The following is a 13,991-nucleotide window of genomic DNA, read 5'->3' on the forward strand; positions in this document are numbered from 1 at the left end:
CGTCGACGCGTCGCTACAGGCCTAGTAATATTTGACCAGTAGTATCTGTACTTTCACTCAAGTAAGGAAGTTGTGTACTTCGTCCACCTCTGGCGGTAACATTATAATAAGAGCCTCCCTCTACGTCACAACAGGAGCGAAATCTGAACGGCTCGATTTCTCACATGCTTGCAGGGAAAGTCACACCAAAACAAACTTACTGGGTTCTTGTTTTTCACATTTCTGAGTTAGTAGATGCACCAAGGACCCGATTATAGCACTTAAATGCGGGAAAAAGTCAGATTTTCATCAGATGAGCCCTTTAATGGCACATGTGATCGTAAGGCGGCTGAAGCGCCAATCAAAGTCGGACAAATTTTCTAACCAGAATGTATTGCTGTTGTCAGGCGGCTGCAGATTATTGTGCCGCCGCATGAAGTTGAACAAGCCTTACTTGTCTAGTGAGATTTGGATTGACACCACCTTCACCAAGGGTCTCATTTATAAACGCTGCGTACGCACAAAACGGGGCTGGAAATGTGTGTGCGCCACTTTCCACGCAAAGGTTGTGATCTATAGTATACAGTATATACTGTATGTATATGAATATAGGCTTATTTCTTTACGTTTTTTTCTCAGTATTTCAAAATAAACAATGAATCCTAAAAATAGTTTATGTAAATGTTTATGTAAATGTGCTCCATAATTTAACAAAGAAAATCTGTATAAATGGAATAATGGAACTCTGTTACGTCTTACCAGGTATTTTTACAGTAATATACATTGTCTGGAGTTGGAGTTACAGTATGTATTTTTTTCTATCCTGCTATCTCTTATAGATTTCATGGAAATGGCCATTGGTGAGACTTCATCCCCCCATTCCTAAAGCTGCTCACCCAAATGCATCATCCAGAATATCAGTGATTGACATGGGAATCAGTCAGGAGGAGTGGGATAGACTACAGAAGGCTCTTGACTGGCCTAGTCCAGATCATGAAATCACTCAACTGAATCTCAGCACAAGTCCAGTCCACACAACATTCTCTATTGTGAGACTCAATGACACTTACAATGTGGGAGATAAGATCTGTGTTACCATCACAGCCAGAGATCACAACAACAACTTGAAAACATATGGAGGGGATTTTTTCCAAGTAAAGCTTTTCAATTCCAAGTTAATGGTATGTTTCTGACGAACACTTGAGTTTGAATATATTACTGTCAGACTAGAGTATATCTGTTGAAGGTTATGTTGTTATTGTATTGACACACTAAGGGAACTTTCTTTATAGTATGTTGGCTTCTGGCTCTTGCTTACAGAGTAGATGAATATGCAATTAATATTTACATTATTAACTCTATCTGTGTATTGAAGGCAAGTGTTTATGGGGAAGTTATTGATCATCGTAATGGGACATACACTGTTGATCTTCTGTTACCCTGGGAAGGACAAGCACAAGTTTCTGCGCGTCTAGTCCACTCCAGTGAAGTTGTGTGGATTCTTAAAAAGTACTGGGAGACTTCATTTCCACGCAGCCACTATTATGGATACTTTGTAGGACCAGGACCCAAAGGAACCAGGATAAGTGAAAAAGTGGAATGTAATCTTAAATGGGGCTCTCGTGGAAGTTGGAGTAAAGGCAACTGCTGCTGTGAATATAAGGATGTGAAAACAGAGACGGTGTGGCAGTGTGACAGACCAAAAGAACTTTCCTGTGACCACTGGGTGTATCATGAAAGAGGAGCTTTGAAAAGCCCATTAAATGCATTTGAAAATCAGGTTTTTACAAAGTAAGCTGAACAAGATTCATAACGAATATCTAAAAAATGTTTGTCTTTTATTGATTGCATTCCTTGATTCTCCACAGGAAATTAACAAATGTTAATATACCAGGAGACAAAAAAATCATAAATGTCCTTCCTAACACTGCAGGCATTGGTATGTCCATATGTGATTGCAAATTGTAAATAAAGTAGTTATAAAATAATTTGCATACATACTGCACACTTAGGATTAATATGTTGTTTCTTTGCCTTAGTTAAAACGGAGAGATGCAGATCAGGTTTGATCACACCAGTTCCAGCAGGATTCTATTTAAAAAATTTCTGGAAGTCTTTTATCTGTAACAATCAGTTGTTTAATGCTTCAAAAATGGCAAATTGTCTTAAAAACAAGATTGTTTACCTGTTTGGAGATTCTACCACAAGACAGTGGTTTGAGTATTTCGAAAGAAAATTACCAGGCAAGTCATTTTTATGGCAATTGTGATTTGATAAACACCTTTATTTGAAATCATTGTAATTTATTTGAAAACATGGTAGAATTAATGTGAACACCCATGTCAACATGAGGGGAAATACTCAATAGTCAATTAAACAAAAAATTGGTTAGAAAGATGAAATGAATTCTAAGTAAGGCCCAGCATAATTTTTCTTAAATTTCACTTTATATATTTTTTCTTTGCAATGCAGTAATATTCATACATTTAAGTGCTGTTTAATTTTTGTTTAATTTATTCAGGTATAAAAAGAATGAATCTGCACACTCCTCGCACTGGTGGACCTCTGATGGCTGTAGAATTAAACAATAATATCATCGTTCATTGGAGCCCACACAGTGTACCTTTACGATTTTCTAAAATGCTGAAAACCGATCTGCATCATATCAGCAATGACATCGATGAAATAGCTGGTGGTTCTCATGCAGTCGTCGTCTTCACGTTTTTTGCCCACCTGGTTTTTCATCCACTAACATTTTATGTCCATGAAGTGGCCAAAATGCGACAGGCTGTTATCAGACTATTAATCCGAGCACCAGACACTACTGTCATCATCAAGTCTGGAAACACCGCAGGCTTAAAGGTATACACTTGATCCATTGTATTCTATTTCATTTCTATAGAATTTCTTACTATGTGAATTGTTGCAAAGCAGCTTTGCAGAAAACACATCAGGACATAGAAGTAAATACTTGGTTAAAGTGGGATTGTGTAAAGAATTACATATTTTTACAGACTTTTACAGAAAAAAAGCAACTCAAAGATTTGTTTATTGGCTCAAAGCAATGTAACTCGGTTGATTACCAAATGAAAAATATCTGCTATCAGAAAGGTCTGTCTGTGAAAAGGGCTGTTAAAGAATCACTGATTAGTGTGCGTGTTTGTGCACATTCGTGTGTATGTTAACATGGACCAGACCAAAGCTTTGCAGAGGATTAATTTACGTTTCAGTAAATAAAAATATGAAATATTCCTATATTATTGCTGTATATAAGCTCAAGCTAATTATTCTTCACTGATTTTTGTTGTTCTAGAACATTTTTCAAAGCGACTGGTTTGTGCTGCAGTTAAACACAGTATTGAGAGAGATGTTCAGTGATATTGATGGAGTGATGTACATGGATGTCTGGCAGATGACATCATGTCACTATCTAAAAGAAAACATTCATCCAGGTCCTGTTATAATTGCTAATGAAGTGAACATGCTGCTGTCACATATCTGCCATCCCTGATACATGTATGTTGTGTGATGCAAAGTCTCCTAAAATCATTTAGGAGAACTTTGTTGCATTGATACTTAAATCCTAAATAGTTCCCAATCCATTTCATGTTGGGGTCCTTTATTTTAATTTATAATATTCCAATTCCGTCTCTGTTTGAATGTTTGTTCATGTGTGGTGCCTGTGTCACTAATGTATGAGTTTCTGTGACATTTCAGTATATTGTATATTCAGGACATATTGTTTGCTAACACTCAGCCGTGTTGCCTAAAAATAATTTTACTAGATGTTGATTTCCTTTGATGTTGGTATTGTTTTATTTCCCTCAGTTTTACTTGTTTGGGCTGCGTTTCCCGATAACGTTGTCTCTTAGCGTGCTACGAAGACTCTAAAAGTATATCTTAACTACAGGTATACCTTTTCTACATGTGTTTCCCGAACTATACCTTAGGAGGTTACTTTCCTACGTGCCACGTTAACAGGTGCTGTCCGTGGTGGTGGTGCTGAATTAATGGATATCGCTCGCTCGACAAAATTAATTATTCACTCTATACAGGGCCTGCTTTATGTGAGATAGCGTCGTTCTTTATAAAATAAGCACTTTAGAAATAGTTGAGATTGCATTTATTAGGACTCATAGGATAAAAACCAAATTACAAACTAAATCCAACCATGGATTTTATTTAATTGTGCGAACCCGCAATGTCATGACCAAATGTCTCAACACGCTACACTAACTGGCAGTATGGTCATTTATATCAAAGGTTCTCAAACTTTGCGTCATAAGGAGGATCACGCAAAGCCGCTTGCTGTTGCGGTGCATAAAAAAAGTTTATTCCAGCAACTACCAATTAGACTTGTATAGTTCACACGTTTATTGTGCTTGCACACTGGATGCGCAAGTGGTGCGTTTACAATATCAAGAGGAATCAATATAAACAAGTATGCCATAACTGTGCAGCCCTAAAATTAGGTATTTTGATATTGCAAATAATTTTTTTCATTCATCACAAGAAAAATAAAACTTCTGAATGTGTGTTTTTTCCCTATTTTCTCATTTAATAGTGTGCCATGAGATACCTTTCATTATTGGGAACCCCTTAACTCCTTAACCCCTTAACTTGGAAACTCTTGACCTTGTTTTATCATTTGGTTTGCCTGTTATGAACCTGCTGTGGTGCTGCGTTTTCTGATCATATGCCAGTGGTATTTGAGTTTCCTCTGATCTACAACACATTTGAACTGCAAGCCCCTGCTCGGCCCTGCCACATTATTAATTCCTCTGCTGCTCAGTTTATTTCTGTTTTTAACCCAAACTGTGGTTTACCGGAGTCTGCTGACACTGAGGTATTTAACTCCTGGTTGCATTCTATTTGCCAATCTGTTATAGACTCTCTAGCACCACTGAGAATCAGGCAGTCTAAAGTCAAATCTGAACCATGGCTGAATGACATGACTCGTGCCGCTAGACGTGAGTGTCGTATAGCGGAGCGTAAATGGAAAAAAGCCAATCTCCATGTGTCACTTCAAATGCTAAGGGACTGTTGGCGCCACTACCAGATGGTTATAAAAGAGGCAAAGAGAAAATATCTTGCTGAAACTATTGTGACAAATTATAATAAACCCCGTGTTTTGTTTAGAATTATTGACTCAGTTCTCAACATCTCACAAACTTTATGTGTTGATGCTTCTCCGGCCTTTGTGAGCTTTTTTCTCGCTTTTTTACTGATAAGGTCACTTCTATTAATGGCCTTTATTATACCTGCTGTTTATGATCCCTCTGTCTCTGTCCCTTGCTCTGCTGTTTTTGATAAGTTTGAGCCTGTGACGCTGGTTATGTTACAAGAGATTGTAGGTCATTTAAAGCCCTCGGGTTCTCATCATGATGTTCTTCCTCCTCAGTTTTTTAAGGAGGTTTTTTCTAGTTTAGGGCCATCTGTTTTATCAATTGTTAATAGTAGCTTGTCTTCAGGTGTGGTACCTGAAATTTTTAAACATGCAGTAGTGCAACCTTTGCTCAAAAAATCTGGTCTGGATACTGCAGACCTCGACAAATTTAGGCCCATCTCTAAATTACCTTTTCTGTCAGAAATTCTTGAAAAAATAGCATGTAACCAATTAATGTCCTTTCTGGAAAATCATAAATTGCTTGACATTTTCCAGTCTGGCTTTAGAGCTATGCACAGTACTGAGTTAGCCCTCTTGAAAGTTTTTAATGATATTCTGTTAGCTACTGATTCTGGGAATTATGTCGTTCTTGTGCTTCTTGATCTAACCACTGCATTTGATACTGTGGATCATGAAATTTTAATCTCTCGGTTGGAACAATGGGTGGGCATTAAAGGGACAGCGCTTGAGTGGTTTAGGTCCTATTTGGAAGGCCGGACTTTTAGTGACAGCATTGGTGACTATCTCTCTTCTCCTGTCCCTCTATTGAGTGGGGTCCCACAGGGCTCAGTTTTAGGCCCTCTTCTCTTTATTTACTCCCGCTAGGGTCTATAATTAGGAAGCATGGTTTGTCTTTCCATTTTTACGCAGACAACAACCGGATCTATGTGCCCATTAAGAAGAGTGAGACGGTTGGACCACTACTTCAGTGTCTTGATGACATTAAGGCCTGAATGGCTAATAACTTTTTAAGTATTAATGAAAAGAAAATGGAAGTGATGGTATTTGGGGATGCTACTGGGGCCTCTTTGGTTGATTTAAGTGTCTTAGCCCAGTATATCAAACCCACCATCACAAACCTTCGGGTTAAATTTGATTCAGACCTAAAGTTCGATAGTCAGATTGGGGCTGTTGTCAAATCTAGCTTCTTTCAGCTGAGACAACTGGTAAAATAAAGCCATTTCTCTCAAGGCATCACCTTGAAAATGTAATCCATGCCTTTGTTACAACCCGGCTGGATTATTGTAATGCATTATATGTGGGGATAAGTGGGTCTTCTTTGTCCCGTTTGCAGTTGGTGCAAAATGCTGCAGCACCTCTTTTGATGGGGACTCGCAAATTTGAGCATATTACCCCCATTTAATCATCACTACATTGGCTGCCAGTACAATCTAGGATTCAGTTCAAAATTATTTTGTTTGTTTTTAAATCCTTAAATGGTTTTGCTCCATCCTACATAGCTGAGCTTTTACACCCCTATACACCCTCACGCTGTCTGAGATCATCAGATCAGCTGCTTCTTATAGTGCCAACCGGCAAGCGTAAGTTTAGAGGAAACTGTGCTTTTGCGGTGGCAGCCCCCAAATTATGGAATGCCCTGCCTCTTTATATTAGGCAGGCCTCTTCGCTGTCTATGTTCAAATCCCATCTTAAAACTTATCTTTTTTCCATGGCCTTTGACACCTGATTTTGAAATTTGGGCAAATAGTTTTAATATATGGGCTACGTGTTTGTATTTGTTTTTATTCTGGTTTTAGTATATATGTATGTGCTATGTGTTTAGGTTTAATTAGTATGATGTTTTCATGAAATTAAATGATGTCTTTTATTTTTTAATGTACAGCACTTTGGTCTGCTTTTTGGTGGTTGTAAATATAAATAAAGTGATTGATTGATTGTGACAATTATATTCTTTGCATGAAGACACTGGTGTATTTAACATTATAATTTTATTTGTCTGGACTTCGATGTAAAAATACTTTTTTTCGCAATGGCCACGGAGTGAACTGTCAACAGTGATAAGGTATAGCTAAGAGCGCTCCAGACCAACCTTTCGAATGTATGACTTACAGAAGGTATACTTAACTAAGAACGTTTCAGGAAACACATATTAACGATAAGGTACAGCTTAAGGTATAATTTAAGAACGATGTAGCGATAAGGTTTTGGGAAACGCGGCCTTGATTTTTAAAAGCTTTTTAGAATTATTGACTTTTTTTATAACGTTTACTAAAAGCTATAGACCTCCAATAGACCTCTTTTGTTTTTGTAATTGTCTGTGTTTAAGTCATAATTTTTCTATTACACATTAAGTTTTTGAGAAGTGTGCAGTTTAATTATATAAAAGAGTTCATTATAGTTGAGTCAAATGAATTGGTTTCCCAAATGAAATAAGCTTCCTAGGTATTATGGTGACTACTCTTAAAAAAGAAAGTTGTATATTAAAGGGATAGTTTAATAAAATGATGTCATTAAATACTCACCCTTGAGTCATTCAACAACCATAAACCATTTTTCTGAACACAAATTAAGACTTTTTGACCCCTGTAGACAGTAACAAATCGTACACTTAATAATAATGGGTTACACTTATAAAGCGCTTTTCTGGGCACTCAAAGCGCTTTACATGGAAGGGAATCTCCTTAACCACCACCAATGTGCAGCATCCACCTGGATGATGCGACGGCAGCCATATTGTGCCAGAATGCCCACCACACCAGTTTATTGGTGGAGAGGAGAGAGAGTGATGAACCCAGTCAGTTCCTATGGGCAGGGGCGTAAATCTCATTTAACAGTAGGGGGACAATTTTTTTATTTTTATTCATTTATTTATTTCGAACAAAATATATATAAAAAACAGACACACACGGAGTCTATGTTGGTGTGTAAAAAATACATACAAAATACATAAAACATTTAAATCACAAGAATCTGCAACAAAATTGAAGTAAGTCTGAAACGGAGCAGGATGAAGCAAAAGCTTATTAATTACCTGCCCCATTTTACACATCCACATAGTTCCAATACCTTGAGTCTATAGAAAAATTCTCAAAAAATGAAAACAACAAAACAACAACAAATATATCGCAACGCAACATCGCCTACATTCTTACATTCTAATCAGACAAAATAACATCAACATTTCACATGCACCTCTATATTTTTATATATCTTTCAAATAAATACTTTTTGAACAACATTTCATTGTTTGAGCACTGTTTTACCACCTGCTCCAAACCATTCCGCAACCTTACTCCACAAATGGAAATACACATACTTTTTAAAGTTGTTCTTAGTTTAAGTTTTTTAAAGTTTAATCCTTCTCTCAAGTTATACCCACCCTGCCTTTCCTTAAACATTTTTTGTAAATTTTCAATAAATTTACAATAAAACATAAAATTTCTCAAGAGGAATTTTTGAAGGGGACACAAATAATACAGTCAAAATTGTATACTTACTACGACACAAAGCGACAATATGCGTTAGGTTCATAGGTTTATCATGCAGACTTGCAGTCATGTTATAACTGAACTGAACTGCCATGTACTGTAATACAAGTGAACACCTAATAAAGCTGTTTCCATTTCCATTTTTTTTTTGTCTCTGTTGTCAAGACAGGAAACAAGTATAAAAACACACCACCCATGATACTACATGTTAATGAGTCACTTTTTAAACACTTAAACACTTTTTAATTTGTACTTTCTGACAAAGTCACCAAAGAGTGGCGGTTATTTTCCCATGTAGTGCACTGCCTCCGCCAACAAACTATGTGCATAGATGTACTAAATTCATGTTCGTGTATCCAAACAGTCAGTAACAGTGACAGATGCTTAAATTCTGAGTTGTAGCCTACTCGTTGATGAATCGTCGAGTTTCAGTCAACTGAATGTTTAGTTAATCCGCCGCGCACTGCGCAAAATGAGAAAACGAGCTTGTCCAACTGAATGAAAGCTGTGCACTTTTTGTTGACAAAACGGGTCTGAAATTCGCAAAATATAGTGCCAAAGTCACTAAATTGTCACCGGTATGTGCGCGACTCTGTGTGACAAGGGAACTGAATGGCAAGGATCGGTGGCTAATTGTGGCCGTTAAGTTAACATTATGCCAGATCGCCAAATAAAACAATGCATGGGAAATATTGGATTCCTTTTGTGCCAATAAAAATGAACGCAAACTTTTAAAAAAACTAACAAAAATATACAATGAAAAAGAAAAAAACACTTTGATAATGAAATAAAAAAACTCAATTGCAAGAATGTGACATGATTTTCAAATAAACTGCTATTTTTCTTAACAATTTTCTAAGTTTCGTTTTTGCAAATAATAGTTATGAATTCGCTGCTAGATTTTTCATTTGCGCTTTCCAAGTTTTCGTTTACGCTTCTCAATTTTTCGTTCGCCTTTCTGGCACAATCTCACGTGTGGGCGGGATTTATGACCACTTTACTCTCATTGGTTAGTGAGATTTGGATTGACAGCTCCCTGACCAGGAAATCGATACTGAAGATTAAAGCGCAATCTTCTTGCGGTTTTCTGTATTGTATTGTTTTAGTGTTTGTACTTAAATTACTTTCTTATTTTGTTAGTATATTAGCAGGGTTGCCAACTTTCACGCACTTAAAAGTAGGACACGCTTCCAGGCTCTATCACGCCGTAACAACAAGCCATAGATAATTAAAGACATAGATAATTCACATGCAACTTTACGTGGGTTTAGAGGCCGTCAAGACAGCAGTCTATAATTTATCATTACAATGATATCAGGAAAACGAGATGCCTAGTGAGTTTTGAGGAGATATACAATAAGTGTTCTGCTTCCAGTTCATATTTCTAATTTATAGATTATAATCGTGGTGTCATTTTATGTATTGATTCTGTAGGAGCCATTTTGCTACTTACCACTAGGTGGCGTGGGGTGACCTGTATATGAAGGCCAAACAATCATTGGCCTCAGGTGTGAGGTGTGAGGTTGGTGGAGGAAGCTTACAGTTTTTGACCGTGTAAACGGGTAACTTAAATAAAGGAATTCTCTGCTTTTATTCTCAAGTTTATGGACCCTTTCTTTTACCACACGCGTTAAAACTTGCTCACGTTAACCACCAACATTACGTTTTAAAGGAAGACTTAACAGTTTCTATCTTTAAATGTTTGTTTATATTTTAAGAAGTCTCTCTTCTACTTTTCTTTAACCTGTTTTATGTAGGTGTGTAAATACATAATGAAATTGTTGTTTGCAAGAGGCAGACTAAATGAATAAAACATTCTAAAGGCCTCTAATTGTGTCACCTTATGAATTTGTTTTGTTGTAGCGTTTAAAAAACACAAATGTCATTTGAATGTATTGGTACTGTTTTATGAGGTGTACTTTCTGTGAATGTAAAGAAAGGGGTATAATACTGTACATTCACCATGAGTCACCCTCAGGTACAGTAACCGAGATAATAAAATCGCTAAAAGTTTTAATCTCTGTACAGTAACTATGCAGCAATGTTTTCATTTAGCATGTTAATTTCTCACATTCCAATAATCTGGAACGTGTCTTTATTAGGGCCCGAGCACGAAGGAGCAAGCCACCGGCTTGCACCGCAGTGCAGAGCCCTTTTGTTTCTGTGTTCTTCTCCCTCTTTGATCGCTAATTTGAAGGCCTAAACATGCTCAAAAACTCACAATAACTTGCACACGCATCAGACCTGGCGAAAATTTACGTCTGATAGGGGTTTCAAAATTAGGCGTGGCAAAATGGCTCGCTAGCGCCACCTAGAACTGCCCAGGCCGCTACGCAAAACGTACATGCACCAAATTTGGTAGGCTCATAGAACACCCCGAATCATTAAGAAAAGTCTCTTGGAGAATATCTCTAAACCAAACAGGAAGTCCGTGATTTTTGATTTCCTGTGCAATTTTGTAATTTGTTTCAAGGCCTTTGCGAAGCTAAATTGCGGAGATCCTGACTTTTCGTGGGGGAACGTGACCCTGGCGGCCTGCCAAAGTTTGGCGTTTCGCCATGAACAGGAAGTTGTTGTAACTCAGGCCTACAATGTCCAACAGGCCCCAGACTTCACCCAGACATCACACATTTGATAAAAGTCCTGGCCTGAAGACATCTACATGGTAATATTCAGATGCTGTTATAGCGCCACCTGCAGGAAACAGGAAGTGGCATGTTTTAAACTGTGATTAACTCCTACAGATTCAAAGAGGTCAGCAATATATTTGGCCAGTATGATCTTCAGACCTTTGTGATGATACATTGAAAGTTCCTGACTTTTTGTTGAGGGGCGTGTCCATGGCGGCCTGACACAGTTTGATGTTTCGCCATGAAACAGGAAGCTATAGTAACTCAGGCACAAAATGTCCGAACAGTCTCACACTTCACACATTTGATAAAAGTCCTGTCCTGTACACATATCCATGTCAGTGTTCACTCATAGCAATAGCGCCACCAGCTGGCAAAAGGGAATGTGACACATTTAAATAAATAACAAATCCTACTATAATTCGCCTGCATTAATTTTATCGCCTATGATTACACATATCCATGTCAGTGTTCACTTATAGCAATAGCTGCCACCAGCTGGCAAAAGGGAATGTGACACATTTAAATAAATAACAAATCCTACTATAATTCGCCTGCATTAATTTTACTCGCCTATGATTACACATATCCATGTCAGTGTTCACTTATAGCAATAGTGCCACAGCTGGCCAAAAGTGAATAGTAAGACACATTTAAAATAAATTGACTTTTTCAGAGTGCAACATAAAAGAGGCGTTTTTCTCCGCAGAAGCTGCAGAAAGAACAACAGGGTAACAATATAAACGCACTTGAAACTTTGAATAATTTATCGTTTTTAACAGCAAATTATCATTAATATTATATAACTATTAATTAGGCTACATTTATAAAAACAACCTTTTTCAAAGCGCAACACAAAAAGGGAATATCGGGCTAGCCTGTAGTACAAGTGTTCGGCTGTTGTACAACTACTGGCCGCTTTAGTGAATGCAAGGTCTTAGTGTTTCGTGCGAGGAAAACCAACATGTTCACTTTGTCTGGTTTTAGCGAGGCTCTTAACTAGCGATGTGCACGAATGTTCAAATACTGGATCCGCAATACTATTCGAATATTCGATATTTTTCATAAGAATAAAAACTGCGTCACCACAGGGTTAAGTTACCTCTGCAGAAGACCCTAGAGTTGTCACGTCTTATTTAACACTTCTTCCCTTCATCTGTAATGAATTTATAATATACAGAAAATATAAAAAAATCATATGTTCCTAAATCTTTGTTCAGATCGCAAGCTAGTTTAAATATTTTAAGTTTACACACCGGATGCTCGGATCGCATTTTATGCTCGGCTCACATCACCATATTAAAATGTTTTAAAAACGTGAGCCACAAAATTCGTTAACATTACTTAAATATGAGTTGGAATAAGAATACCAACGTAATATTAAATGATTATATTAATTTATTTCCATAACTTGTTCAGAGCGGTTGTTAGAAATATATTAGGCTAACTAATTCTGATTTCAACAACTTGAAACATTAAAATGTACATTTCACTGCAACTAATGTTAATAAGTTTGGCCTTAGCATAAGACTGGTACCTTTTACCATTCGCCTGAAAATAAATTCGCACGGATGTTTTTTTGTTTGTTTGTTTTAAAACGCGCTGCAATTCCATAGTTAGGCTACCTTAGTTGATTTTATTTATTGATGCAAATGCAATGCAAAGCTAAACAAGACAGACACAATATTATATAAACAATATTTATATGCCGTGGTGATCAACAGGATTAGTAATTTTTCCTCAGATGACGGTCACGTAATAAACAAGCACTACAATGGCTCCGTCTTTGTTTTTAGGATCAATTAACAGTCGGCATGGAGGTAAGGCTGTTTACTTTATTTATTATTAACATTATAAACAATAAAGCCAGATATTCTTGACAGATCTGGGTTTTGTTACCGGGAGTTATAGAGACGAGCAGCGCGTTTTCTCCGCTGTCGGCTTGTTAACCGTCGACTTGTTGAACAGACTTTCACAGAATAAAAAGACCTATATGTTTGTTTTTCTTATCAAGAATCATGTAAAACAAAATAAACAAGATAACCATATATCGTTGTGTTTTGTTCGTTTAGTTTTGTATGTCTGGTTTTTGTATGATTTCGCTTTGCGCATGTTTAAATGCAGTTTTAATGTATTTAAAAAAAATTCAAACGTTGCTTATCTTTTCACCTTTAAAAAACCTATATGCAGGATATAATATTAGTGCGTTAGAAAAATGTAAAAAATACGTCTTTATTCATTTAATTTAAAAAACAAATATTCGTTTTTTATTAGCTCAAATATTTGAATATGAAATTATTGAAAAATGCCCTTATCCCTAAAGTTTATTTAATTGTGTTTGTTATTGTATTCATTGCTAAACTGATCCATTTTTGTTAACACATGAGTTAAAAGGTTAGTAGAGAGGTGGGTGCCAATTTATTTTCTTTTGTTCTTGTTTTCTCCTGTTAGTAAGGAAGGTAGGGTATTTTGCGTATTTCTTTTTTTATTTTGTTAGTCTATTAGTTACTTTCCCTACTAGGTAGAGTGTCTTTTGTTTATTATTTTGGCTTAACCCCCCTCTTGAAGCTTGAAACCCTTCAACAATTTTGTTAATAAAATAACTATTTTGCTTCCTTTGACATTTGAGTTTTTTTAGATCTTTTTTTTAATTGAGTGATCTTAAGTCTTGCAGCTGACACACACACACAACACATTTTTATTCTGTTACGTGCCTCCTTTTGAACCCTAGACTTATGGGGGTCGTAACAGATACAGTGCACACTG

The 13,991-nt window shown here is 36.7% G+C and overlaps 1 protein-coding gene across 1 annotated transcript; it reads left to right on the forward strand.

The window, feature by feature from the left end:
- The first annotated feature begins 279 nt into the window (after positions 1 to 279).
- LOC130550711 (NXPE family member 3-like) lies at positions 280 to 3,499 on the forward strand. Its single transcript, XM_057328200.1, has 6 exons — positions 280 to 1,160; positions 1,355 to 1,770; positions 1,848 to 1,918; positions 2,019 to 2,222; positions 2,501 to 2,841; positions 3,293 to 3,499. Exons 1-6 carry the CDS (start codon positions 909 to 911, stop codon positions 3,488 to 3,490), a joined length of 1,482 nt encoding a protein of 493 aa, XP_057184183.1. The 5' UTR covers positions 280 to 908; the 3' UTR covers positions 3,491 to 3,499.
- Positions 3,500 to 13,991: the final 10,492 nt, after the last annotated feature.

The sequence above is a fragment of the Triplophysa rosa genome, unplaced genomic scaffold, assembly GCF_024868665.1.
Source record: "Triplophysa rosa unplaced genomic scaffold, Trosa_1v2 scaffold406_ERROPOS52721, whole genome shotgun sequence".
NCBI lineage: Eukaryota > Metazoa > Chordata > Actinopteri > Cypriniformes > Nemacheilidae > Triplophysa > Triplophysa rosa.